This window comes from Dunckerocampus dactyliophorus, chromosome 16, assembly GCF_027744805.1.
Source record: "Dunckerocampus dactyliophorus isolate RoL2022-P2 chromosome 16, RoL_Ddac_1.1, whole genome shotgun sequence".
Lineage (NCBI taxonomy): Eukaryota > Metazoa > Chordata > Actinopteri > Syngnathiformes > Syngnathidae > Dunckerocampus > Dunckerocampus dactyliophorus.
This window is the reverse complement of record NC_072834.1, coordinates 21,433,001-21,460,906: the sequence shown is the minus strand read 5'-3', so window position 1 is coordinate 21,460,906 and position 27,906 is coordinate 21,433,001. Positions and strand designations below refer to the sequence as shown.

The following is a 27,906-nucleotide window of genomic DNA, read 5'->3' as shown; positions in this document are numbered from 1 at the left end:
TCAAGTCTCAAGTAAAGACATGTAAGTCCAAGTCATACTCAAGAACAAGACAGGTCGAGTCAGGTCCGATGCTTGAACTTATTGAGTCCTTACACTGTTTAGTGTCTCCCAAATAAAATGCTATTTGAACAATATAGATACACACAATTTGCATTTTGCACATTTGGATCTTAATGAGGTTTTAAGTAGAGCTACAATATGCAAAAACAAGAGGGGGGAGTGAGACAAAAAGCATTTTGAAAAAGTAATTTATTGAAAACAACAATTAGACTGAGCTAGGCTGTTTTCAGTTGATCAAAAGTTTAAGACCATGGCTCAAAAAATAACAAAAAACTCTCCAAACCAGAACAAAAAATGTTCCCAGTAGGACTCAGTAATGAGAAGCTCCACCATTTTTGTTAATCACTTCAAAAATGGGTTTGGGCATGCGTGATGCGAGTGTTTCCAGGAGGCTAGAGGGAACATCGCTCCAAGTGGTGAAGATGGCTTCACCAAGGGCATCAACTGTCTATGGGATTTAAATGAGGAGAACTTGCAGGATGGTCCAAAAGAGTGATGTTCTTCTCCCTGAAGAAGTCCTTGGTCAAGCAAGCATTGTGAACTGCAGCGTTGTCCTGTTGAAGAACCCAGCTGTTACCACACAGACGAGGGCCCTCAGTCATGAGGGATGCCCGCTGCAACATCTGCACGTAAGCGGCCGCCGTTTGACGACCCCGCACCACCTGAAGCTCCGGTGTTCCACTGAATGAAAAAGCACCCCAAATCATGATGGACCCCCTCCACTGTGCCGGGTAGAAAACATCTCAGGTGGGATCTCCTTGTCATGCCAGTAACGTTGGAAGTCATCTGGACCGTCAAGGTTACATTTTTTCCTAATCAGAGAATAAAACTTTTTTCCACCTTTCAATGTCCCATGTTTGATGTTCCCTGGCAAAGTCTAAACGGGCACTTTTGTGGCGTTGAAGGAGACGAGGTCTTTGAATTTGTTTTTTTAAACCCTTTTCCTGCAGATGCCGTCTGATGGTTATTGCGCTGCTGTCGGCACCAGTAAGGGCCTTAATATGGGTGGAAGACCGCCCTGTGTCTTGATGGACAGCCAATCGGATCCTCCGGCTCAGCGCAGGTGTGATTTTACTCCGGTTTCCTCCCACATTCCAAAAACATGCATGTTAGGTTAATTGGAGACTCTAAATTGTCCATAGGTATGAATGTGAGTGTGAATGGTTGTTTGTCTATATGTGCCCTGCCATTGGCTGCCGACCAGTCCAGGGTGTACCCCGCCTGTCGCCCGAAGTCAGCTGGGATAGGCTCCAGCACATCCACGACCCTAGTGAGGATAAGCGGCATAGAAAATGGATGGATGGATGGCATTCAGTGTGGCAGATTCTGTGGGAAAATACATTGTCTTGCTAGAAATACTATACTGCTACTACTACTACTGCTACTAGCACTAATAATAATAATAATAATAATAATAACGATCACGTTAGTTGAATACTTTGATTGGAAACACATTTTACTCAACACATTCACTGAAAATCCCCAGTATTTTCAAGTCATCAGACTAAAGTTAGAGTCAAGTCCCGAGTTGCAAGTCTTTGATGACACTGTCAAATCAAAAGTCATTGAAATTGTGACTTGAGTCCACACGTCCGCCTCGCGCTCTTGATTCTCATTCGGTGGGGCGTGGTTCGAGCCCCGGGCGTCCACAGTGTGAATCCTTTTTGTCCATACCTGGATGAGCAAAGGTCCTGTTTTTCCAGGACAAGTCCTCCTTTCAAGTCCCGTCCTGTTTTTTTTTTTTTAATTTTAAAATTTTTTCCCAAAGTGATGAAAATGTTTTGCATTGGGCGATTGAATTGAGCGGCATGAGGGCACCCTGCTGCATGTGACTAAAGATATATTTTTTGTTCTGAAGTAATATCCTTATTGTTTACATCATTTCATTGAAACGTTTGTGAGAGCTACAGTATTTATGGTAAAGCTGGGCTTGCTAACAGCTAATATTTACCCCCAACAAGCGCAAGCACGGAGGTTTATCTTTGTTTGTGTTCAAAATAACTTGGAAAGTTGTGAATGGATTCGGATGAAATTTTCAGGAATTGTCAGAAATGGGATATGGAAGAACTGATTACATTTTGCGGGTGATCTGGATCACTGTCTGGATCCCAAATTTTTTTTGAGGATTTTTTAACATCGTGAGATAAGACCATTTACGGCATTTGTGTATATAACTCCACAAAAAATGGTCAGAGCGGTTGGAAAATAATAGAAGATAAGTTTCCAACAGGTTCTACAAAAGATCAAAGACTGATCCAACAAAAAGTAGGATTATTATTTTGGTGTGACTCACAATATGGGGGGGAACTATGGCGCTTGGTGGAGGTCTGCGCTCCACAAGTGCTTCTCTAGTATTTCAGATTTTGTAGTTATTCATCCAGTAAGATTTGAAAAGACAGTTAATTTCTTACAGGCCAATTAGTTTAATACAGAAGAGCCATTATCTCTATCCTGATTTCATTCCAGAGTAGTTTTAAGGGGTTTCAATTCATTTTTGCACCATTGAGACTTATCAAAGAGATATTATTTTCGGCATAATTAAACATGATGAGTAAACTCATCGGCAGACTTGGGTGGTGGTCTCCCTTTTTAAGAAGGGGGACTGGAGGGTGTGTTCCAGCTATCGTGGGATCACACTCCTCAGCCTTCCTGGTAGGAGTCTCAGGTTCAGGGGGAGCAGTGTGGTTTGGTCCTGGTCCTGGAACTGCGGACAAACTCAGGGTCCTTGAGGGTGCATGGGAGTTTGGCCCAACCAGTCTACATGTGGTTTGTGGACTCGGAGAAGGCTTTGGACTGTATTCCTCGAGGAATTCTGTGATGGGGTGTAGATTGAGTGTATGGGGTACCGGACCACCTAATTCAGGCTGTTCGTTCCCTGTATGACCGATGTCACAGTTTGGTCCACAGTGCCAGCAAAAAGTCGGACTCGTTTCCAGTGAGGGTTGGACTCCGCCAGGGCTGCCCTTTGTCATCGATTCTGTTCATTTCATGGACAGAATTTGCAGGTGCAGCCAGGGCGTTGAGGGGATCCAGTATGGTGGATGTAGGATTGGGTCTCTGCTTTTTGCAGATGATGTGGTCCTGCTGGCTTCATCGAGCCGCAATCTTCAACTCGCACTGGATCAGTTGGCAGCCGAGTGTGAAGTGGCTGCGGATGACAATCAGCACCTCCAAGTTCGGGTCCATGGTTCTCGCCCAGAAAAGGGTGGCGTGTCACCTCCGGGGTCTTGTTCACGAGTGAGGGAAGGATGGAATGCGAGATGGACAGGCGGATCTGTGCAGCGTCTGCAGTGATGCGGACGCTGCATCTGTCCGTTGCGGTGAAGACGGAGCTGAGCCGGTCAATCTACGTTCCTACCCTCAACTGCATAGTGACTGAAAGGACAACATAGCGGGGACAAGCGGCCGAAATGAGTTTTCTCCGTAGGATGGCTGGGCTCTCCTTAGAAACGTGGAGTATAGAACCGCTGCTCCTCCGCACTGAGAGGAACCAGATGTGGTGGCTCGGGCATCTGGTCAGGATGCCTCCTGGGTGCCTCCCCGGGGAGGTGTCCCACCGGGAGTCCTTGGGCAAGACATGAGGTGACAAGGAAGACCTGAGGATCTGTCAGGAGGAGCTGGACGAAGTAGCTGGGGAGAGGGAAGTCTGGGCTTCCCTGCTTTGGCTGACCTCGGCAAGCAGCAGAAGATGGAATGATGGAGTAAACTGAGAGAAGCCTATCTGGATTCGTGTGTATTTTGTAATGTATAACAATTTTCTAACTAAATCTATCTAGCATAGGAGGGATACCTTAAATATATTGAAGTATGGCATCTTTGAGGAAAGCTCCAGTATCTCATTGCCACACAGAGTGGCCTGGTTACTGAAAATTAGGTCACCCTAGTCTATAGTGTGCGTGCCAGCTGGGAGAGGAGCTACGAGGCTGCCAGGGGTGGCCCACAGCTGGGGGACAATTTTGACCAACGGGGCTCTGTGGTGCAGAACATCAGTTCAGCCGAAACCCTGTTTCCGCTTGGATGCATTTCACCGCAGCGCACAACTTTCCGTGTGGAGGAGCTGTCAATAAACCCGCATCTTGCATGAACTGCAAGCGGTAGGTTAGGTTTTCCATGATTACTTTGGTGGATTGCTGTCAAGTTCTCTCACCATGTTGACTTTGACTTAAATTCTGACGCCTGATTCAACACATCAATCTGTTAATATTGGAAGCCCTCTGTAGCAGCATGAGTAGGCACGTCAAGTAAGGAGTCTAGCGTTAAAACGGAGCACCGATCGGCATCCACTTCCATATTATGCCCTGCGTGCTCAGCTATTAGTTACTCTAATAGACACTCCAAGGGCCGTGGCGGAGCTACGGGGTGGCCAGTAGTGGTCAATGAAACTTTTCTGGCTCCAGCTCCCCTTTGAAAGCTCATTTAATTCTCCGCCGTGTCTCAGCAATGACTGCCAGTCAGTTGACTTCCTGTGTTTTAACATATTTACACTTCCAACAAATCAAAAGGAAAAGTGAATGATATCAAAGAACTGACTGCTTTGATCAACTTTTTATTTAACACTGGAGCATATAGCACGCACGCACTCTCACACGCGCACACACACACACACACACACACACACACTCACACACGTTCACTTCCTGTTACACAGCGAGCATGCTGCCGCTGACACGTCACAACATTGAGTTTTTTACATTTTCTTGTGGCTGATGTCACCGCTTCACCTGAGACGTGATTGTTAGCACGTTTAGCATCCTTGGTGGAACACAAGTGCTGCAAGTTAGCATCTTAGCTCGTAGCCAAAGCAACAGCTGCTAACAGCACTAAAGCTAAAAAAAAAAAAGAAAAAAGAAAAAGAAAAAGTGCTTCCTGATGCGTGATGATGTCATCAGGATCCAAGCAGGAAGTTTCAGACGTAACGTCACAATGAGCACGTCACCAGAGAAGATTTCACTTTTACTTTCAAGCGTTAGCAAACAAATAGTGGTAAATATCAGCAGGGAGTATGTTGACTCAACATTTCACTTGTAGAAAGCACAAACTGACTGACCTTTGACCCTGACTGGAGGCCTTTCAAATTTAAACAAGCCAACACCTGAGCCAAAAGTCACATGATTCCAAACAGGAAGTAGATAAGAAGGGAAAAGCATGCACTAAAAAGCAGAAGTCCACCATCCAAGATGCTAATTAAATCTCCTAAATCAAACCAGGCACACACTGATTAGCCAAACCCCCCCCCAACGAAAAAAAAGAAGTTTCATTGACGATCCACTTGGAATTATTACTACATGAATAGTCACATGTTGATTGAGGGGCGGGGCTAAGGGCAGGTGTGTATGGAAGCTCGCAGGTCAGAGAGGAAGCTTGTGGATGGAGCAAAAAGAATCAATGAACAACTAGCGACTCTTTCCCAGCACCCCCAGCTGGCTGAAGACTCAAATGGTTTTACATTCACTAAGTGGACATTTACATTGAATTGTTTGCATGCTATGCTAACACGTCATCTTTGTGCTAAGCTGAGCTAAAGCCGCCAGCCACAGGGGGGCGCTGTCAGGCGGCACTCAACTTCTTCTTTAGCTTCAATCAATCACTACAGCAAATAAGAAACAAGAAAGACTATGTCCTCTCCATTAGGCCACGCCCTCTGCCCCTCCTCCTCTTCTCACAAATTCTCAAAACTGTCGCTGTCAGATGCCCGCCTGCTGTCAATCAATCAGTCGTCAAGGCGATGGTGACCCCACCAAAGGACCGCCCACACAGGAAGTCAGCTGGATGAATGCAAAGACCAGAAGTCAGCAACCATGTCATCACCAGACATGAGAAAACCTCATAATCACACAAAATATCTTTAAAAAGCCATGATAAAGACACATTAAAGACATGATAAAAACAAGATAAGACAATGACATGATAGACATGTTGAAGACAAAAGATATGATAAAGACATAAAGATAAAATAAAGAAATTCATGGTTCATTTATCACAGCAAGTCTTCCAGGTCCTGAAGCAGCAAAACAGCCCCAGACCATCACACTACCACCACCATATTTTACTGTTGGTATGATGTTCTTTTTCTGAACTGCGGTGTTACTTTTACGCCAGATGTAATGGGACACACAACTTCCAAAAAAGTTCAACTTTTGTCTCGTCAGACCACAGAGTATTTTCTTGGGGATGTTGTCTGGCAAAATTGAGAGACGCTTTAATGTTCTTTTTGTTCAGCAGTGGTTTTGGTCTTGGAAACCCTGCCATGCAGTCCGTTTTTGCCCAGTGTCTTTCTTATGGTGGAGTCATGAACACTGACCCTAACTGAGGCAAGTGAGGCCTGCAGTTCTTTGGTTGTTGTTGTGGGGTCTTTTGTGACCTCTTGGATGAGTCATGGCTGCGCTCTTGGAGTCATTTTGGTTGGCCGGCCACTCCTGGGAAGGTTCACCATTGTTCCATGTTTTCGCCATTTGTGGACAATGGCTCTCACTATGGTTTGCTGGAGTCCCAAAGTTTTAGAAATGGCTTTATAACCTTTTCCATAATGATAACTGAGATTATTTGAGATCTAAGTTATGTTTTAACGGCGGGGGGAATTTTGTGTTCAGTTGTGTTGTCATTGACTAATATTTAAATTTGTTTGATGATCTGAAACATTTAAGTGTGACAAACATGCAAAAAAAAAATAAATCAGGAAGGCGGCAAACACTTTCACACCACGTGTATGATGAGGACATGATACATACTGTATATATGATAAAGGCATGATACATGAGCTGTATATGATAGACATGATAAAGTAATGACGGAGACAAGACAAAGAAAAAGATAAAGACATGGTAAAAGATGAAGGCATGATTTAAAGTACATAAATATGATAGAACATGCGACTTGTCTGCCATCTTGCTAGCAGGCTGCTAAAGCCAAAAAGTGTCATACTTGCTGAGCGTGGAGGCGGAGCCTGAGCGGTGAAAGTGTACAATCTGCCACTTCCCGTCGCGGCGATGCCAAACTCGAGTCTCCTCCGACTGGACGGTCCGTGGCGTCCCGTTGGCGTCGATGTACTGCGTCACGCGGATGTAAGCAATGCATGCCGCCTCGTCCCCCACCAGGTGGATGTGAGGGTTCAAGATGGTCGTGTGCACCGGTTTGCTGTTCTTGGACCACACTGACACACACCCCCCCACACACACACAGTTAATTGAACCGGGGTGGAAGCAGCACTGACCAGGCAGGAACAGGAAGTTGCTCACAGTTTTCAAAGTAAAAGCGATGGAAGTCCAGCCCTTCCACGAGGTTCCCCAAAGCCTCGGGTTCAAATGCTGTCACGGCCGGGTCGCACATTTTTCTGAGGAGGAAGGACGCACAGGAAACAGCTCAAGCACTTCCTCTGGTGACCACCAAGAGCTGCTTCCTTTCACAATAAAAGTCTGCATTTACGTGTAGCTCTCAAAGTCGCCATTACTGATGGCCTCGATTAGCATCTCAGTCACTTTGATGATGTCCTGCTTCCTCACTGAAACAAACGTGCGCACACACACACACAGCATAAATGTAGTCAAAGAGTTCAATCGTTATGTGCGTGTGTGTGTGTGTGTGTGTGTGTGTGTGTGTGTGTGTGTGTGTGTGTACCTCTAGTGTCCTCATCCTCAATGGTTGTGTTTGTGCTCTCTGATGACTCCTACAACATGAGTGGAGGAAGTTGCAGGTCAAATTAGGAAATGTGTTGACTGATGTACAGTGTTCCCTCGTTTATCACGGGGGGGATTGGTTTCCAAAACGGCCTGCAATAAGTGAAATCCGTGAAGTAGCCAACTTCATTCGTTTGCAATGATTGTATATGTTTTAAGGCTGTAAAAGCCCTCACCATACACTTTCTACATGTTTCCCAGACAGGCATTAACATTTTCTCACATTTCTCTCTCAAAACAGTTCAAATTTTAATGATCAACCTCCAGGCGGGACACAAGAAATGACGAAGTCACTCACGCGTATTTCACTCATATGACCATATGGTCTTTTCCTCTCCTTTTACGAAGGAGACTGACAAAGTCTACCGCCAATCAGGACACAGAAAACAATAGGCAGTGCAGACAGACGAGAGGGGGAAGAGAGAGACACTCAACTTCCCACAATGCAATTCTTCTTAAAGGGCCAGGCTCGGCCTGTAACAGCGTTCAAGCTGTAATAAAAATAAAAAAAACAAAAACAAAGAAGCACTAAAATAAAAACCACTAAACAGCGAATCCACGAAAGGTGAACTGCAATAGAGCGAGGGAACACTGTACTGTATTGTCAAACTGTGGCACACAAGCTCCGTCCCCCTGATGCCAAACAATCAAGTGGTCACACCTTGACACCGTCGGCCTTCTTGTTGCTGCCGCTCTTTCCTCCTGGAGGGAAATCAGAACGCACAGAGACACGTGCACGCACACGCACACACACACACACACACACACACACACACACACACACACACACAGCAACATCAATAATACCGTCAGGAGCCAAATGTCCACATTGTGTGTTCATGCGGTGGACAAATTTAACTTCCACTTGAGACGAGTGGAGAGCGCAAACATTACAGACGGTCCACTTGGGCCAGCAAATATGTCCTATGGTGACACTCATCACAGCTCAGGACCAGGATCAGGACCAGAACCAGAACCAGAACCAGGGAGTGAGTGTGTGAGCGGCAGAGTGGGAGAAAGTCAAGACAAGACAGTTCAAGTCAAGCACAAAGTCATTGGCTTGAAGTTGGGGTCCTTGTGAGTCCTAAGCAATGTTTAGTGTTTACCAAATAAAATTACTTTTTCTCATTTTGTGGTTTCCATTCACGAGTTTTAATATACACTGCTCAAAAAAATTAAAGGAACACTTCGAAAACACATCAGATCTAAACTGTGGGAAAAATGATCGTGAATATGTTTCCTGATAATAAGTGGGTGATGTATTAGTAACAAAATGATGCCACATCATTTGATAGAAATGAAAATGATCACCCTATAGAGGGGGGAAATCAAAGATACCCAAAAAATGAAAGTGAAAAAATGATGCAGCAGACTGGTCCATTTTGCTAAAATGTCATTTTAGCAACTCAAAATGATTCTCAGTAGTTTGTGTGGCCCCCACGTGCTTGTACGCATGCCTGACAACGTCGGGGCATGTTCTTAAAGAGACTACGGATGGTGTCCTGGGGGATAACACGGCTATACTTCAATACTAGGGATGCTCTGATCGATCGTCCACCCATCAATATTGGCCGATTTCTGTAAAAACTCGTGCTCAGCATATGCTGATAAATGCCTTTCAAAGCTGATCACAAAAAACGATGGGCGTGCAGCGGCAAACCCTGCGTGTGTCGTGTCACGTAGGGTTGCAAACACCCGTAATGAGCCAACAAGGGACGCACTTTGTCCCGTATTGCTGCGAGAATCAACACAAGCGTCGGTTTGACATCTTGACACAGACTACACCAATCACTCCCTTATCAAACCGATTGCTCTTCCACTTCTCTTGCATCTTTCTATACACGCTTTGCCTAACGGCTTTGTCACTGGCAGAGTTAAATGTGACTTTTTAGCACAGCGGCATTTTATTTTTAAAACAAGCAAGCACTGCGGTTAGTTTGGAGCTCCTTTTTGTCCCACGGGGAAGTGAATATCACATTCACGGCGTTTGTGCTAACTTTTTCAAGTGTCACTGAACAATTTAACTGTGTTGTGCTAGCATAGTGTACAATCAGCGAAGGCCAGCCAGGACCAGCAGCCAGATATGGGAACAAAATCATAGACAAAATAGGCTTTGAGACAGACTTGGAAATATGTGCTGTTTGTGCAAGAAAAGCGTCAACAGGTCAACGAACGCTCCGACTATCACCTGCTGGCGTCACACAACTTCGTCAAAGAATCTGGGAGACAGTTATCTGGGGAGACACTGGCACCAACGGTCTGAGGAAAACAATTACTAAAAGGTAGAGGGGACTAGCGATCGAGGCGGCTCTCGCTCCTTCTGGTCAGGAAGCCACAGGAGGACATTAGGAGGCACAGGTTGCCCGGATAGCCGAAGAATGTGAAATTATTCTGTCTCATTTATTTTTCAGTACATTTTGAAATCTAATACCAATGTATGAATCTTCTTTCCTTCTCATAACTGGAGATAAAAAAAACACGTAAGGGGAGGTGAAATTGGCTTAATTAATTTTCTAAAGTGGTCCTTTTGACCTTTAGTAGGTTGCGGGGAATTTCATCTCCAACAAAAGGCAAAAAGACAATCCGCCCAAAAGGTTATTTAAAAAAAAAATAAAATAAAATAAAAAATTACCTATGATATCATTACAGGTATTGGCCGATCTCATGAATGATCGGTATTGGAATTGGCAGCATAAAACCCTGATGGGAGCATCCCTACTCAATACACTTCATAGAGTTTCAAGTGAATAAATACTGTATATTGCTCTGATGTATTGTATGCTATGATTTTAAATATACCACCTTTTAAAGTTTACGAGACACGTGTATTTGCGCAAAGTATCGGTATCGCAATACCAGCCTAAATTTTACCCAAATCCCTAATAAAGAACAAATACATCAATAAATAAATAAATAACAAATAATTAAAAACATGGGCTACTTGGGGCCGTTACCGACTACACTCATATCTGAACCCCTGACATCACTTCCTGTCTGTCCCTCTTTCAGGAACATGACGTTATCGACCATCCATCCATCTTCCGCTTATTAACTCCAGCTAACCACAGCTATTTTACAAGGGAACATGTACTGTTGCATGAAATGGATGCTAAGCTGGAGTTAGCCAAAGCATTACCTCACAAAAGATACAGTGGTATGCAAAGGTTTGGGCACCCCTGACAATTTCCATCAATTTCACTTCTAAATCCTTGGGTGTTTACAAATGTACAATTTCATCTTAATGTATCAAACTGATGGAATGCGCCATATTTCAGAGGTGAACGTTAAACAATCTTCATTTTCAAGTCATGTGACAGCTGTTTTGAGGACCCCATGTTTCCCATCTTCACAGGAGATTCAAAGAGAAAACCAACCTGCAAGTGGCCACGTTAAATACCTTTGATGAGATGACTGGATCAACCTATGAAGTTAAAGGCTTACTGAGCTCAAAAAACACATTTTGTGTTCCAATTAACCAGCGCTGGTAGATAGAGGTATTCAAATCAACAAAATGGCAGGGGTGCCCACGTTTCTGTAGCTGTCTAATTTTGTTGCATATTGCATATCTTGTGCTAATCCAATAAACCTCATTTTACGTCTGAAATACGACTGTGTTATGCGATATATCAAATTGAATAATGGATCCAAATATTCATTGATTTAAGTCATGAAAATAAAGGAAACTGTCAGGGGTGCCCAAACCTTTGCATACGACTCTATCCGCCCAACTTACCGCTCTTTGTGCAGCTTTAGGCGCCGAACAAAGTTTGAAGTCGTCTCTCTTCTGTCTGTTATTCTCGTACTGCAGGTTTTGCACACAGCAATTACTTTATGACCTCGTCATTTACGAGCATCCTGGCGTTAATGACTGCCACGCTGCAGCAGTCTGCCGCTGGCAGAAACCTAAGCCACGCCCTCCTTGTTTGTTCTTAAACCTGACTGGACGTTAATTGATGCATTCAATGAGGCAGATTGTGTAGTGAAATCTGCTGTCATAATTGGCGGTCACGTTAGTTGGATATTTTGAATGGGGACACATTTTACTCAGCACACTCACTGAAAAGCTCCAGTATCTTCAAGTTGTCAGACTAAAGTCCGAGTCACATCCCAAGTCAGTAATATGTAAGTCCAAGTTGAGTTGCAAGTCTTTGATGATAGTGTCAAGTCGAGTGTGAAGTCATCAAAAATGTGACTCGAGTCCAAGTCACATGACCTCACCTCTGGTGAGCAGCTTGAATGAAAATACAATGACACTATTAATGTGCGACCACACACACACACACACACACACACACACACACACACACACACACACACACACGTGTAGGTAGGTGAAAGGTAAACGTAGGAATGAATGGTTAAAAAGCTTGTGATGATGTCATGGTGTCGTTACGTTTAGGACACTTTGCTATTCTTCATCCATAACCTTTGACCTGCGGGGCAGCCAGACTGACCTGAGAAATTCCTGGTGGCCAACATGGTGGTCAAGATGGCTCCCTGAGCGGGGAGGAACACACACGTCAGCCAATCACGCTCGACAGCAGAGGAAGGAGCACAAAGCCACACCCCTTGGGTCGTACCTTGAGTTTGCGCCGGGCGTTGAACTTCTTCAGACACTCCACCGTCTCTTGTCTGTGCATGCAGGACGCCACCGTGGAGCGATGCTGAGGAGGAAGAGTCAGCCGATCAAATGACAGCACGAGACAAAGCAGGGGTCAAAGGTGAACATGCTCACAGAGATCCAGGGGTGTTTGAGCGCCTCCGCCGCCGAGATGCGCTTGGCCGGATTGATGGTCAGCATCTTGTTGATGAGATCTTTGGCCTCTGGGGTCACCGTGTCCCACTCGGGCGATGGGAACTTTGGACGGGGACAAGCAGACGCTAAGGCTCATGGGACAGCGTGTGTGTGTGCGCGTGTGTGAGGTTAAAGAGTCATGTGACCTACATCGTACGCTCCAGCTTTGATCTGCTGGTACAGACGATGCTGATCTTCATCCCAAAATGGAGGATAACCCACCAACAGGATGTAGAGGATCACACCTGAGAACACAAAGGACACACCTGAGGATCACACCTGAGCATCACACATGATGGTCACACCTGAAGACAAACCTGAGGACATCAAAGTCAAACTTGAGGACACGAGACAAACCTGAGATGACAGGACATGCCCCAGGAGACAAATCCTACTTTAGGCGACAATACACACCAGAGGACATAAGACACACCTGAGGAGAGGAAACAAGGAGACAAGTGGAGGAGGAAAGGTGATGAATAGAGAGAGCACATAGACAACACATGGAAGAAGGAGAGGAGGCAAGGTGGTAAAACAAGGAGATGAGTGAAGGAGATTGGACTCTGACCACAGGCCCACAGGTCCACCGCTTTTCCGTACGGGTCCTTCCTCAGAACCTCAGGAGAAAGATAACCAGGAGTTCCTGCAAAGCCTGCAAAGACACATTCACACGCACACGCACACAGCAGTTGCCTTAGCAACATGGTTGCTGGTTGTCATGGTGATACAGATGAAGTGGATGTAGATGGAAAATGATGACATCATCGTACCAAACCAGGCCTGCTGTTCGCCCTCCACCTCGATGGCGAGACCAAAGTCAGCCAGTTTGACCGCCGCCCCTTTGGACTTGGAGGCCAGCAGCAGATTCTCTGGCTGGAAGAAGACAACGCCACGCATCCTCACTACATCAAGACGGCGCTAACAATGCGGAGAAACGTTCAGGTTGTGATGAATACAAAGAAAGCTAACCTTGAGGTCTCGGTGGACCACACCCATCTGGTGACAGTGAAGCACGGCCTCCAGAATTTGTTGTATACAATGACTGTGGCGTGGGACATAGGTCAAAGGTCTGAAGATGATGCCAACATGTTGAGGTACAGTGCTGCCGCCTGATGTTCACTCACCTAGCATCAGCTTCGCTGTAATACTCTCTGGCTACAATGTCTTCAAACAATTCCCCACCTGTCACCCTGACACACACAACACAGCGTCATGGGCGTGTTAATCATTGTGCTTATTGTGATGGGAAAATGTGAATACCAACTTACAGTATTTGCTTCAAAACGTTTTGTTTGGTCGTTAACCAAACAAATAGCAGCTTAGCTCGTTAGCTACGTTTTCACTTTACATTTGACTTTGAGGAGTGGACATTTCCTACTTTGCCTCGAATGCAACAAGAGCATCTCATGTGACGTCATGGGTCACACTCACAAGTCAAAGATGAGGTAATGATGAGCCTCCTCGGAGATGCTGTCATGTAGCCTCACTGCAACGCAACAAGACAATTCTTACACAAACACCATCACTTTCAACATCAAACATGAGCAGGAAGTTTGGAGTTTGAAGGACTGGATGTCAGCAGGGGGGTTTGAGGGAAAAAATGACCTCAGGTGCACTAACGCTGCCAATCAGGAGGCTTGGCGTGGAGGAGTGTCCAATCACAGCTCTGTGTGGGTGGGTGATGCTCCACAGATACTGAGGAGGGTTACATAACTGTGTGTGTGTGTGTTGCCAGGCAACAACAGTGTCTTTAGGTGAAAGCGTCAAAAAGCTCGCTCGCTCTCGCTCTCTCTCTCTCTCTCTCACACACACACACCTGTGGTAAAGCCCTCAGAAACAATGATAATTTTTTTTCTCCAACACTCCTACACACTGCAGCAATCGTGTGAGCGTGTGTGTGTGTGTGTGTGTGGGCAGCAGGAGGCCTATTACACAATAAATGCAACATGTTGACGTGTTCAAAGCCATCTACCAATCAGGTTTGAGCAGGACAAGTTTAAGGTGGCCCGATGTGGGCCTTGGTTCTAGAAAGTAAAGAGCAGTTAGTATTGAGACATGTCGACACTGGCAGCATGATATGAATTATCCATGTTGCCGTTAGCAGTGTCTCCATAATTCATAGTCTTCATCCATTTTTCATCAAAGCCATCACAACGGAACTCACCGATGTTCGGGTGCTTCAGTAAACGACAGATTCGAGCTTCGCGGTCCAACTTTTGATGATCTGATGAGAAAAAGGGCCGTGGTTAGCTCATGTCTGCCCCCTGGTGCTGGATCATTAGCGCTGCATGTCCATCAACGCATGAATGACACTCATTCATTCATATCAATAATATGTCATCATCAATACAAAGCTGTCTAGACCACGCCCACACACACCACTTCCTGTCCTACTCTATACACACACGCCTGAACTCAGCACAGATGCTGGACTTTTCCAACCACCTGAAGTGGTCATGTCTCACCTCGAGCAGAGAGCTTCTTGGTGTTTATGATCTTGGCGGCGTACTCCTGACCTGACAGGACTTTGACACAGCGGCGCACCACAGAGAAAGCTCCCCTAAACACAAACACACAACAGCATCTTCATCTTCATGTCATCAAAACATCACAGGCGTCTAGGATCAATAATCGTATTGGGGATGATGACCACAGTGGATGTTCTTCATCAGAAAGTTTCATCAACAATATTTCTGCTTCTTTTCCAGAATACACCCACACGTGTTATGTAAGAGACCTGTGTGTGTGTGTGTGTGTGTGTGTGTGTGTGTGTGTGAGGGTGGTGAGTGGGATGAGGTCAAAGAGGTGTTACACTCATCATTCCGTCTATACATCTACAATTCAATCTATCATCCATTTTCATCTTCCACCCCATTCTAGCAACACTTTTTTCCACATCGGTTGTATATACAAATACACTATATACACGCACGTGTATATACATCCACACACTGTGTCTATGTGATGTCTTATAGTGTATCTACAGTTCGTATACAAACAGGCACATTGTACTCCTGCCCAGACTGTGTGCGTGCGAAATGTGGTTGATCGCAAACAAAGCTGACGAAATTCCAATGATCAATACAGAATAATCAATTGATTTATGGGAATAAGAAGTAATGAATAATATCAATGCCACTTACTTGCCCAGCTCCTCATACAGTTGGTACTCCTCAGTGAAACGAGTGCAGATGACCGTTGCCATGGCGACCCAGCGAGGCGAGGGTCTGGGGGCTGTGTCAGTCTTCCTCAGGGGTGATGGTGATGATGATGAAGGCCGGACTGATGAGAGATGGAGACACTTTGTTTCTGCACAAGCAGATGAAGAAGATGGAGGGATGAAGAGCGGCTCCTTCCCCGGTTGAGCTCCCCGCCCACTCGCCCCTCAGCCAATCATAGGCTGGGACACACATGCAGGGTCGCCATAGCAACTACATCCTTTCATTTTGGTCTGCCAAAAGGTAAGCATCTTGTCAATAAAAGTCATGTATATGTTGTCACACGTCTTGGCAACACCTACACGTGAGCCCGCCCACCTGGACCCTTCCTCTTCATCGGTACCAAGGCGCTGATCCAAAACCTGCACGAGCATTCATGCACCTTTTCTCAACAGCAGCAAAACGAGCATCTCTGCTTTGAATCAACTTCGACTCCAAGGTGACGTGGTAGTCAGCAGTTTTTCAAGTATCGTGAAGAGGAAATGTTTTGCTGTGCTGCCTCCTGGTGGCCTTATGTCGTCACTGCAGGCATCAATGCCACGAGACGCCTGTGCACGTGTGTGTACGACAGACTTCGTTTTTCTCCTTATAAGCATGAAGACGTTTTTATTTTGTCAAATGTCCTTTTAGTGTTTGACAAGTTTGAACAACTTTAAAACCAACCTTTCACTTCCTGTTGCCATGGCAACCAGCACCTGCTGCTTTACTTTTCAAACAATCCAAGAGCTACAACATCACAAATGCAAAAAATCATTCTGGATCCAGATCCGGGGAGTCCTGGGTTCTGTGTGAAGAGTCCTGCACTGGTCCTTCAGAGTTCTTAAGAAAGTCTAAGAGTTCTGGATTAAGCTTTCTGGTCTCAGCAATGAGTCGTTTCACACCAACCATCCACTGGCTGACCTCGGTCACATGATCCACCATCAGGGATCGATGGATCTCATCGGCCTGGTCCCACCTACCAGCCTGTAGCTCTGGACACACCAAAAAGAGTCATGAAGACAACAACAATAAGACAAAAAAACAGACAACAAGAGATAAGAGACAGACAATAAGACAGAAAACAAGAGACGGAGAATAAGACCGAAAAGACAGACAACACAAAGGCAACAAGACAAACTAGAGACAGAATAAGACAGAAAAGAGACAAAAAGAGACACAATAGACAGACAACACAAAGGCAACAAGACAGACAAGAGGCAGAATAAGACGGAAAAGAGACAAAGAATAAGACGGAACAGACAGACAACACACAGAACGAACAGACAAATCAAAGGGAAAAAGACAGACTACAAGAGACAGAAAAGACAGACAACACAAAGGCAACAAGACAAGAGACAGAAAGACAACACAAAGGCAGACAAGAGACAGTAAAAGATGGAAAAGAGACAAAAAGAAAAATAAGACAGGACAGACAACACAAAGGCCACAAGACAGACTACAAGAGATAGAGAATAAGATAGAAAAGACAAACAAGAGAGAGAATAAGACAGATAACACAAAGGCAACAAGACAGACTACAACAGACAGACACATCACCTTGAGACAATGTCCTCATGCGTCTCCTCACAGCAGGACTCAGTCGAGCGGATGTCCAACTGTCCTGAAAGAGGCGGAGTCTCTTTTCCATGTCACTGCACACCTGAGGCTGCAAAGGTGATTTGTTGAAATGTTTGGTGACTGATTGATTGATTCTCTGATCTGAACTCACTGTGACTTCATGTCTGCACGCGGCCAGCGCTTGCTCTAGAACCCCGACCACGCCCTCCAGGTCAGGCTCATTCTCTGCTTGTCCGCTGTCATCGTCAGCCTGAATGCTCACTGGCCCTACAGCAGCAGAAGGCGTGGCCATCCAGCCAGTGAGGCGGGCTGTAGGTGACATGAGGTCATCACCAAAATGTACTCATGTTGAGTTCTCGACTGTGGTCCATTCAACATGTTACACAATGCATCATGGGATAGAACACTACTATTCCATTGTTTCTAATTCTGAATTGGCCAGCTGGGCGGAGCAAGGGTGTAAAGCTGCTGAGGTGGATCGCCTTACCTGCTGGAGGTGGGGCTACACCACAAGGGGGTGCACTTGGAGGGCTGGACTGAGGTGTCTTGGGTGGGGCTGCCACATCTGTGAACCAATCAGGTGAAAGACAACATGTTGAATATTATGATTAATGGCAGTCAAGGCCCTCTTTTTTTTTTTTTTTTTTTTTTAATGAAAAAAGAGAGTCTGCAGGTTTATTGGTGGTCTCCGTGTTTACATCGTCCATGTACAGAATACAGTGGTGCCTTGGTTAACATCATTAATCCGTTGCAGAAGGTCAGACTCAAACAAAAACGGACTCTAATTTCCCATAGAAAATAATGTAAATCCAATTCATCCGTTCCAGATACCCAAAAACGTTAACGCAAACACATTTTATAAACAATGATTATAGTTTTACATGCAGAAAACAATGCTAAAATAATTACAAATGACTAGGCCTGCCACAATAACAAATTCTGGTGGTTGATAATTGTGCTCCAAATTATTGTCGATAATCGATTTTGTCGACATTTTTTTTTGACCATATTTTAATAATCATTTGTCATGAGAGGTGTACTTCACATTTGAAGCACTAGATGGTACACAAGTATAGTTTACAGTGTACCTGTGTGAGACATTAGCTTGACACAGAAACGGCCTGTATCTATGTATTTGCAATGTAGCCAGCGCTTGTGAGCGCACACCATTCTGCACTGTTTTGTTTACATTTGCAGACCAAACACCTCAGTAAGCGCTGACCATCAGGACGAAGGCTCCGCTCCCCGAGGCACCTATATCGGTAGTTTTTTTCCCAGTTGAGAAAACTGTCCATGTCCGTCGTCGGTGTTCATGCGCTCGCTGTGTTCATTCTGTTTAAAACCGATATGTTCCCACACTGGGGCTGTCGGTTGTGGCTTTTGCCTGAGAAACTTCTGCATCTTTTTCATGTTAGCCTATGCTGCCTCACGAAGCGTACTGCTAAACCCTCTGTGTTGCACTCACTAGTAGCCCCGCCTCCACAAAGAGGCGTTCACATAGCTGTGTGATGTTTTTAGTTGTGCACCATGACTGAGACTGTTGTGTTGAGTGATGACCATCCTGATTTCAAGTGGGTTTGATAAGTTGAATGAGAATTCTGTTTTTAATCTGTCCAAAGAAATACAGCACTGTCGCTTCCTCACTTCTGAGCGACACGTATGTTTTAGCATGCATGTTTGACATACCTGCGCCCAATAATACGGTGCGCCTTGTGTATGTGTTAAATACAGAAATAGCACCTGTAACTGAGACTGCGCCTTAAATACGGCCTTATGGTCGGGAAAATATGGTAGATGTTTATGCATGGATGTGTGTGCACGCAGCCCATTCACATTTACATACCTCTGAAATAACGACTGTCTTCTCTTTAAGCCGTAAAATTGGGAGGTCTTGCACCCTTGTCTCGGTACGGTCCATCGCCTTTCTCTTTTGTGCGGTCCATGTGTTTGTTACGCCGTGCATCTCGCTCCAGCGCAACGACTCTGATATAAATGAACGCTGTTGCCCTAAAATGGCACCGAGCGCTATTTTGTTATGTTCCACTGAGTCATAACAGACGCTAAACAGGCAGGAGATGCAACTCTGGACTCCGTGGAAGAAGTGGGGGAGAGAAGGATGTTGGCTAAGCTGACATCCATCATGGACAACACCTCTCACCACCTACATGACACTGGGTTCCCTTAGCAGCTCCTTCAGCAGCAGACTTACACCCACGGTGTAAGAAGGAGAGGTTCCGCAGGTCCTTCATACCGACCGCTGTCAGGCTCTAAGACACCTGCACCACCTGAACCATGTTGTAGTCAATATGTATTCTTTACACTGTATTCTTTACTTGCGTATCTTGCTTGCTGCTGTAACAAGTGAATTTCCCCACTGTGGGATAAATAAAGTACAAATACAATACAAAGTAAGCCAAGGCAAAATTTAACAACAATTTTGGATGTTAACGTTAAAAACGTGCTAACCGGGGCGGACGTTACCCAAAGTACCTCTGTACTCTGTAGGCCTTCAAAAATCAGTCAAAATGGCCGAAAACGGCTGGCAGCAAGAGGCTGGCTTTGAAGAAAACGGCTGGCACTGACAGAGTTAAAAGGAAACATTCATCGTTCTCTAACACTGGACTAATTCCCTCAGGGGAGTACTAGCGGGTATGTTCTCACCAGGCACCGCTGGCCTCTTGTTCAGAAGGTTCCTCTGTGGTCCGCGGGTCATCTGGAAGCCGTAAGAGAACTGAGGAGGATCATTCCATCCTCGTTCCTGGTTGCCTAGACGACACATTCATAACTGATTACACACAATGTGAAATAGTTGATCAAGGTAACCTATCAATCTCATCTAGAGCAGACGCAAAGATAAATACTGTTCCAACAACTGCTTGTATCAAGCTGACCATTCAGTTACCTCACACAGTTGGAGTACTAATATATACTACTTATCAAGTGTCACTGTACATAACGTTGCCACTATCGTACTGTATATATTATCTGATTCAATTAACACTGCTTCTAACGGGCAATATTTATACAATGTTAGTAAACATGAAGATGACTCCATGAAATACTCCCGACTGGTGCACTGGTGTCTACTTTTTACATTTAGTCTATAACTTATTCGCAAGCCATCATATGTGTCTGAAATTGAAATGTCCTAGAGCTTTACACATGGATAAGGTTTTACAGACTGAATTCCAATAGACAGTCTTCAGTTTACTCTCAGCAGTGACGTGTCACGCTAGCGAGCAGTAAACTTACAATACCAGTATCATGACACTGAACATAATAAATATCTTCTTCGCCTACCGGGTTTGACGTACATGTCGTCCATGTGTGAAGAGTGGCAGCAAAACCAATTTTATTAGTTGCTAAAACAGCAAACAAGCTAATCTGAAGGCAACAAAAACGAGCTTTTACTTCCGGGGTCAGACACCTCAGTGGTGATGACATCACTGCTAACGACCTTTATCTGTGGTGGTTTTACACGAAATTCTTCTCATCTCAACTTGCGCTGTTTATTTAGGTCGTATATACGAGTATAAGTAATTTATTTGCACGAGTTGGATGTTTGAAAGCTATAGTTTGGCGAATGGAAGTTATTAGAAGTAGTTACTGCCGTAAAGTGTCCGGTCTGTCGTAACATTAAGTCAATCCAATTTTAATGTAGAATTGTCACCTCGGATGAGATCATTTTGACAAAGAAGTGTACTCTGAGTGTTTTGACCGAGCCACCTTCAGCTTTTAGCCCAAAATTTTCGAAATAAAACCGAGAGGAGTTCATAAGCGCTTTACTGTGATTGCGTCATCAGGAGGCGTCACCATCAGCAGCAGGAGGAGGAGGAGAGACGGAGGGAGTGGTAGTGTCTCCATCAGTGAGAGGAAGAATCGCACACACAGAAATAGACATCACACAGAAGAAAGAGAGAAGGTGCTTCCGGGGAGAAAAAGAGACGAGACACGGGAAGCTTGAAGGACTTTCACCAGGGCCTATGAGTGTGTGTGTGTGTGGCGTGCGTGTGTGCTGGAGGGGCAGCTGATTGGAACACAAGGAGGGTGGAGCCATGATGGGCAAGGACTACATGCTGGCCATCATCATTGTTAACTGTGACGGTAAGACACCCGCATGTCCATGTGTCCTTAGTGCAGCATGACCTACAGGAAGACAGAAAATTGTCGGTGACTTTTACAAAATGAAACTGAAAGGAAGGTTTGCTAGAAGATGATGAAGTTGGTGCATGCGAGGCTTCATTAATAAATCAAGCACTTCCTCTTTGCCGACTTCCTGTTCAGCAATGCGTTTGACAGCATGATCATGTGACACAAGCAAAGCTCTTATCAAGTGCTAACATGCTGGTGGACCTGCATGTCGCTGTTTCCCAGACAACATCTGGACCGACCAGAACCTGCTGCTGGACCAGGACCTCCCCTCTGGCTGGAGAACCATCAAAGACTCCACTGGAACATACTACTGGCACGTTCCCACTGGCGCCACACAGTGGGAGCACCCCCGACTCAATGGGATGCCGCCACAGCAGCCCCAGCCACAGGTAGAACCATCTAGAACCTTTTCATGCAGCACCACGTTCTTCTTCTTTTTCTTCTCTGGTGTTTGCTCTTAGAAAGACCACAGTGGATCACCCAACTTCAGCGCAGATGCTTACAGAGCACCTGGCACACACAGGTAACACATATGCATGCACACACACACAAACACACACAGATGTGTCAGATATGTTTGCTGTGACCTGCAGGTCTTGGTGGTCTGATGATTCCTGTAGCCATGATGACAACTCACAGGTATAACAACGCGCACACACACAGCTGTATTCCCATTTAATCTGATGTCCATGTCCTCCTTTCTGATGTTTTCTGTCCATCGTGACATGCCGCCTGTCCATCAGTGTTTTTCCGTGCGCTCTCTGGGCTGGCTCCAGGTGGAGGAGGATGACTTGTCTCCGGGTCGCAGCAGTCTGGTGGTCAGTAACGTCATCCAGCAGCTGTCTCACTGTAGTGGCAACGAGCAGCACGGCAGGCTGGGGGCCTCGGGGGAGGTGAGACAACTGTCTGTGGTGTCTCGTGGTGTGTCTGTCTCATGGTGAAAGACATCTGTCTGCTTGTAGGGTCGTGACATGATGCTGGTTCTGAAGAGAGACACGCTGACCCTTCTGGATGCTTTAGACCGCACCCCCCTGTACTGTCAGCCAATCGTCAACATTCGTGTCTGGGGGGTGGGCAGTAACAATGGCAGGTGAGCCAATCCGAAACAACCATCAATGTCTCACCCGTCGTCTTTGTCTGCTCACAAGCTCGAGCACCTGCTTCAGTCTTTGTGCTAAGCTAAGCTCCAAGCTAACACGCCACTAATCACCGTGTGTCTCTTTAAACGCCACCACGCCTCCACCTGGCAGGGACAGGTAACTTGTGCACATGCACTACTCTGCATGCGTCTTGTGAGTTTGCATGTGTAGATCACATGATGTCCTCTCCAATAAACAAGATGGCCGTTGCATGCATGTGCTTTCACTCAGAGACTTCGCCTTTGTTGCGGGGGACAAGGACAGCTGTGTGCTCAAGTGTCACGTTTTTCACTGCGATGCCCCTGCCAAGGCCATCGCCATGGCACTGCACCAAATGTGCTCCAAGGTGAGTTGCAGCTTTAGGCGACGCCTTCTCAGCGCCAACACGCCTGCCAATGTTTGTGCCCTCAGATGATGTCAGACAAGATGGCGACCAGGTCGCTCACCATGGAGAGCATCTCGCCCGAGGACCTGCCCACACAAGGTGACCACACCCACCTGACCATGTTGGCATTGCTCTGATTGGTCACTCGCTGACCCCTCCTCCTTGCTTGTGTCTTCCAGTGGACTTCCTGGAGGCGGTGCGGCAGCAGGTGCAGAAGTTTGAAGTTCAATACGTGGGCAACCTGCCCGTGTCCCGTGCTATGGGTACGCCTCAGCCACATACCACATGGTCTCTGGACCTCACAACTTTGGTGTGAAATATTTGTATGTGCGTGTGCGTGCACGCTGTAGGCATGGAGGTGCTAAACAGAGCCATTGAGAGCATCATGAACTCCACTGACCGTGAGCAGTGGGAGTCCACCGTCATTCATGTGACTGACAACTTCCTGTCTGTCTTCAAGGTACCCTTGTTTTATTTTGTCGCAACTTCCTGTCTGTGTCCAGGTTGCTTTTATTTTGTTAGCTCCACACTTGTGACAGGAAGGGGAGGAGCCAGTCTGGGAGTGTCAGGTGCGTTTCCTCAGCTTCCTGGGCGTGGGTCACGACAGTCACACCTTCGCCGTGATCGTGGATGGCGGCACTCAGCGTTTTGAGTGTCATGTGTTCTGGTGCGAGCCGGACGCGGGTCTCTTGTCCGAGGCGGTCCAGGCAGCGTGCATGGTGAACACTCTTAGCTTAGTTTATCTTAGTTTAGCATGGCACATAGCATCCAGGTCCAACTGAAATGTCCTCTACTGCAGGTTCAGTATCAGAAGTGTTTGGTGGCTCAGACTCCGCCCCCCAGGACCAGACTGTGGCACACAATCCCGTCCAAGGTCAAACGGGCCAACTCCATGGACGGCGCCGCCTTCCCGCCCCTTGCATCCCGTCTCCACAATAAGGGGAGCGGTGGTGGCGTGAGGAGGAGCATGATGGCCTTTTTGGACTCCTTACGGAACAAGCAAGCTGCTGCATCCTAATGACGTGGAGTGAGGGCGGGGGCAGGGGCGGGATCATTGGCGCTGACAGCTGAAAGGCATCAGACGCCCCGCTAGGTCCACTTCCATCCCTTCAGATCTAGCCGGTGCTGGACTTCAAGCTTGTGGACGAGCGTGTGTACCACAACACAACACACGGTCACGTGATCCACCTCTGCTGCACGTCATGGACGTACATCTACAATCAATAAACTCATTACTCAGCAACTTTTATTTTCAAGGGTTCGACCTTTTCCATACTCTTTGTATCCTCATAAGATAGATAGATAGATGTACAGGTATAACTGCTCTATATAGATTTATATAGAAAGCTGTATAACTACTCTATATACTGTAAATGTATACATAGATATCTAGATGTATAGATGGATGGATGCATAGATAAATACAGTGGTGTGAAAAAGTGTTTCCCCCCATTCCTGATTTCTTTTTTTTTTGCATGTTTGTCACACTTCAATGTTTCAGATCATCAAACACATTTCAATATTAGTGAATGACAACACAACTGAACACAAAATGCACTTTTTAAATGAAACCTTTATTACCGTATTAAGGGAGACAAAAAATTCAAAGCTACATGGTCCTGTGTGAAAAAAGTGATTGTCCCCTAAACCTAATAAGTGGCTGGGCCCCCCTTAGCAGCAACAACTGCAATCAAATGTTTGTGATAACTTGCAATGAGTCTCTTACAGCGCTGTGGAGGAATTTTGGCCCACTCATCTTTGCAGAATTGTTGTCATTCAGCCACATTGGAGGCTTTTCCAGCATGAAGCGCCTTTTTAAGGTCATGCCACAGCATCTCAATAGGATTCAGGACTTTGACTAGGCCACTCCAAAGTCTTCATTTGTTTTTTCTTCAGCCATTCAGAGGTGGACTTGCTGGTGTGTTTTGGATCATTGTCCTGCTGCAGAACCCAAGTTGGTTTCAGCTTGAGGTCACCAACAGATGGCCGGACATTCTCCTTCAGCAGAATTCATGGTTCATTTATCACAGCAAGTCTTCCATGTCCTGAAGCAGCAAAACAGCCCCAGACCATCACACTACCACCACCATATTTTACTGTTGGTATGATGTTCTTTTTCTGAAATGTGGCGTTACTTTTATGCCAGATGTAATGGGACACACACCTTCCAAAAAGTTCACCTTTTGTCTCATCAGACCACAGAGTATTTTCCCAAAGGTCTTGGGGATCATCAAGATGTTTTCTGGCAAAATTGAGATGAGCCTTAATGTTCTTTTTGTTCAGCAGTGGTTTTGGTCTTGGAACTCTGCCATGCAGGCCGTTTTTGCCCAGTGTCTTTCTTATGGTGGAGTCATGAACACTGACCTTAACTGAGGCAAGTGAGGCCTGCAGTTCTTTGGATGTTGTTGTGGGGTCTTTTGTTACCTCTTGGATGAGTCGTGGCTGCGCCATTGGTGTCATTTTGGTTGTCCGGCCACTCCTGGGAGTTCCATTGTTCCATTGTGGATGATGGCTCTCACTGTGGTTCGCTTGAGTCCCAAAGCTTTAGAAATGGTTGTAACCTTTTCCACACTGAATTTCCACACTCAATTAATCTCAATTAAGTTACAGTATGTTTAACAGGGGGAATCCCTTTTTCACACAGGGCCATGTAGGTTTGGATTTTTTTTCTCCCTTAATAATAAAAAGATTCATTTTAAAACTGCATTTTGTGTTCAGTTGTGTTGTCATTGACTAATATTTACATTTGTTTGATGATCTGAAACATGGGCCGCACGGTGGTCTAGTGGTCAGCATGTTGGCCAACCAGTCAGGAGATCGGGAAGACATGGGTTTGAATGTCCCTTAGGCGTTTCTGTGTGGAGTTTGCATGTTTTCCTTGTGTGTGTGTGGGTTTTCTCCGGGTACTCCGGTTTCCTCCCACATTCCAAAAACATGCATGTTAGGTTAATTGGAGACTCTAAATTGTCCATAGGTATGAATGTGAGTGTGAATGGTTGTTTGTGTATATGTGCCCTGCCATTGGCTGGTGACCAGTCCAGGGTGTACCCCGCCTGTCGCCCGAAGTCAGCTGGGATAGGCTCCAGCACAGCCCCGCGACCCTAATGAGGAGAAGTGGCATATAAAATGGATGGATGGATCTGAAACATTTAAGTGTGACCAACATGCAAAAAAATAAGAAACCAGGAAGCGGTCAAACACTTTTTCACACCATCGTATATAAATGTTTCAATAGCTAGACGTGTAGATAAATATATTGATGTATGGATATACAGTATGTATGGATTAATATATACAGAAGATGTCAAATGATTGACGTTGATGGTCCATAATTAATTCCACAGATGAAACAGGCTGAAAGTAAAAGACAATTACGAGGAAAGGAAGGAAGAATAAGAGGGAGGGAAGGATGAATGAGAGAAGGAGGGAAGGAAGGAAGGAAGGATGAATGAGAGGAGGAGGGAGGGAAGGATGACTGGGAGAAGGAGGGAGGGAAGGAGGCAGCACGTGAGTGTGATCGTCAAGAGAAGCTTGACGTTGGACGTGTCTCTCGGGCTGAAGGTAAGGCAATGTTCTTCTCCACCAGACTTGCTTGATAAATGAAAATGTCGTATTTGGTGAGATGGTCCATGACGTGATGAATGCTACATTTGTATTTCAAGAAAAGTTTCCTTTTGTTGGGAATGAAGGTAAAATTGTACACCAAGAGCTGTGAGATGCTCTCATTCTCAAAACGCACCAAAAAATCACAAGAAGACTTGCAGCTTTGGAGAGAAGGGATTTGTTTGACATTCTTCAACATTTGAGTTGGTGTTGTCCAGCTAAGAAGCCAAAAGATTCCACAATGACAGGCCGGGCCGTTGCCGTGGAAACGCTGTATTGCATTAGCGCTGGTATGAGGACAGCTGAGGGACAGGAGAGCATTGTCCTCCAGCTGGCATCCCATAATAAGACACACAACATTCATTCACTCATTCTTGTCCTGTTTTGAGCCCATCCCACTGGAGTCAACTTACACAAATTCAAACGTCTGGTTTAAAAAAATCCTGAACAAAGAAAAACTATTTTGTCCTTCCAGATGAGTGCTGACCACCCTCCTCCGTATGCCCCGCCTCCCCAGCCCCCAGGTGGGTGCTGATTGGTTTTCACCTACAAACATGCTGCTTGACTGTTACTTGGAGGCATGATGGTCACATGATGCTTTGTTTACAGCCTTCAGCCCACCCTCAGGAACATTCCCTGGCCCAGCGTACCAGGTACCCAGCATGCACTGCAGCAAGTGAAAAATGATCACTGCGACACCTGTGCTCCTAATGACGTCACTGTCTAACTTTGTAGACAGCAGACTCCTCCTACTATCACTACGTGACCCCACCTCCTGGCTACCAGACGACCTATTATGGCGTCCCCCCTAGCTGGGACGCCCCGAAGCCCTACGGGGGTCCACCGAAACACACAGGTATGTCCCCAGTACAGCAATGATCGCCAGGTGTCGCCGCAGAGGATGACGGGTAATGGAATCTTTCAGTGTACGTGGTAGAAGAGAACCAGGCGGCCGGCCGTGGCGGTGGCAGGGGCGGTGCCTTGAAGTCGTGCTTGTCGGCGTGCTCCACTCTGCTGTGTTGTTGTTGTCTTTGGGACCTGCTGACCCGGAACATCTGTTGACCTCTGACCTCTCACGGCAGTAAAGATCAAAAGTCAAACACCTTCTTGATGTTTGTTGTTTTCTTTACAACGGCTTTTACTTTCACACACGATTAGAATGATGGACCAAAGTAGCATTCATTGCTCAACAGTGCACATCATATTTTATGATATTATTGCTCATATTCTGTATTTATTATTATATCCCATTCTGCCCTAACCCAAAGCCACACGCAGGAAGTATGTACAGTACAGTATGTACAGTACAGCTAGCTTGTACACT

At 45.8% G+C, this 27,906-nt stretch overlaps 4 protein-coding genes across 5 annotated transcripts; 2 read left to right on the top strand and 2 right to left on the bottom strand.

The window, feature by feature from the left end:
• Positions 1-4,569: 4,569 nt before the first annotated feature.
• On the bottom strand, positions 4,570-16,109 carry camk2a (calcium/calmodulin-dependent protein kinase II alpha). 2 transcript variants are annotated; one of them, XM_054754530.1, is made up of 18 exons: positions 15,672-16,109; positions 14,994-15,088; positions 14,693-14,752; positions 13,960-14,014; positions 13,653-13,718; positions 13,498-13,570; positions 13,299-13,401; positions 13,097-13,180; positions 12,679-12,773; positions 12,469-12,591; positions 12,314-12,397; positions 12,188-12,230; positions 8,395-8,435; positions 7,675-7,723; positions 7,483-7,558; positions 7,296-7,390; positions 6,982-7,210; positions 4,570-5,825 (listed from the first exon to the last, which is right to left on the bottom strand). In XM_054754530.1, the coding sequence occupies exons 1-18, from the start codon at positions 15,731-15,733 to the stop codon at positions 5,822-5,824; spliced, it is 1,437 nt and encodes a 478-aa protein (XP_054610505.1). In that variant the 5' UTR covers positions 15,734-16,109; the 3' UTR covers positions 4,570-5,821. The 2 variants fall into 2 exon arrangements, with proteins under 2 accessions (XP_054610505.1, XP_054610506.1); XM_054754531.1 differs by lacking the exons at positions 13,097-13,180; positions 13,299-13,401; positions 13,498-13,570; ... (3 more) ...; positions 14,994-15,088; positions 15,672-16,109 and adding an exon at positions 12,846-12,870 and having other exon boundaries at positions 4,571-5,825.
• Positions 16,110-16,317: 208 nt separating this feature from the next.
• On the bottom strand, positions 16,318-20,765 carry sra1 (steroid receptor RNA activator 1). Its single transcript, XM_054754533.1, has 6 exons — positions 20,604-20,765; positions 19,965-20,069; positions 17,791-17,868; positions 17,455-17,612; positions 17,283-17,391; positions 16,318-16,717 (listed from the first exon to the last, which is right to left on the bottom strand). The coding sequence occupies exons 1-6, from the start codon at positions 20,626-20,628 to the stop codon at positions 16,497-16,499; spliced, it is 696 nt and encodes a 231-aa protein (XP_054610508.1). The 5' UTR covers positions 20,629-20,765; the 3' UTR covers positions 16,318-16,496.
• A 27-nt stretch (positions 20,766-20,792) lies between these two features.
• Positions 20,793-26,376, top strand: apbb3 (amyloid beta (A4) precursor protein-binding, family B, member 3). The gene is made up of 12 exons (XM_054754532.1): positions 20,793-21,407; positions 21,678-21,844; positions 21,917-21,978; positions 22,049-22,094; positions 22,199-22,348; positions 22,418-22,545; positions 22,826-22,940; positions 23,006-23,078; positions 23,159-23,242; positions 23,330-23,439; positions 23,519-23,698; positions 23,779-26,376. Exons 1-12 carry the CDS (start codon positions 21,359-21,361, stop codon positions 23,995-23,997), a joined length of 1,383 nt encoding a protein of 460 aa, XP_054610507.1. The 5' UTR covers positions 20,793-21,358; the 3' UTR covers positions 23,998-26,376.
• Positions 26,377-26,450: 74 nt separating this feature from the next.
• On the top strand, positions 26,451-27,675 carry LOC129169406 (cysteine-rich and transmembrane domain-containing protein 1-like). Its single transcript, XM_054755799.1, has 5 exons — positions 26,451-26,540; positions 27,058-27,106; positions 27,192-27,235; positions 27,318-27,438; positions 27,508-27,675. Exons 1-5 carry the CDS (start codon positions 26,451-26,453, stop codon positions 27,642-27,644), a joined length of 441 nt encoding a protein of 146 aa, XP_054611774.1. The 3' UTR covers positions 27,645-27,675.
• The last annotated feature ends 231 nt before the right edge of the window (positions 27,676-27,906 follow it).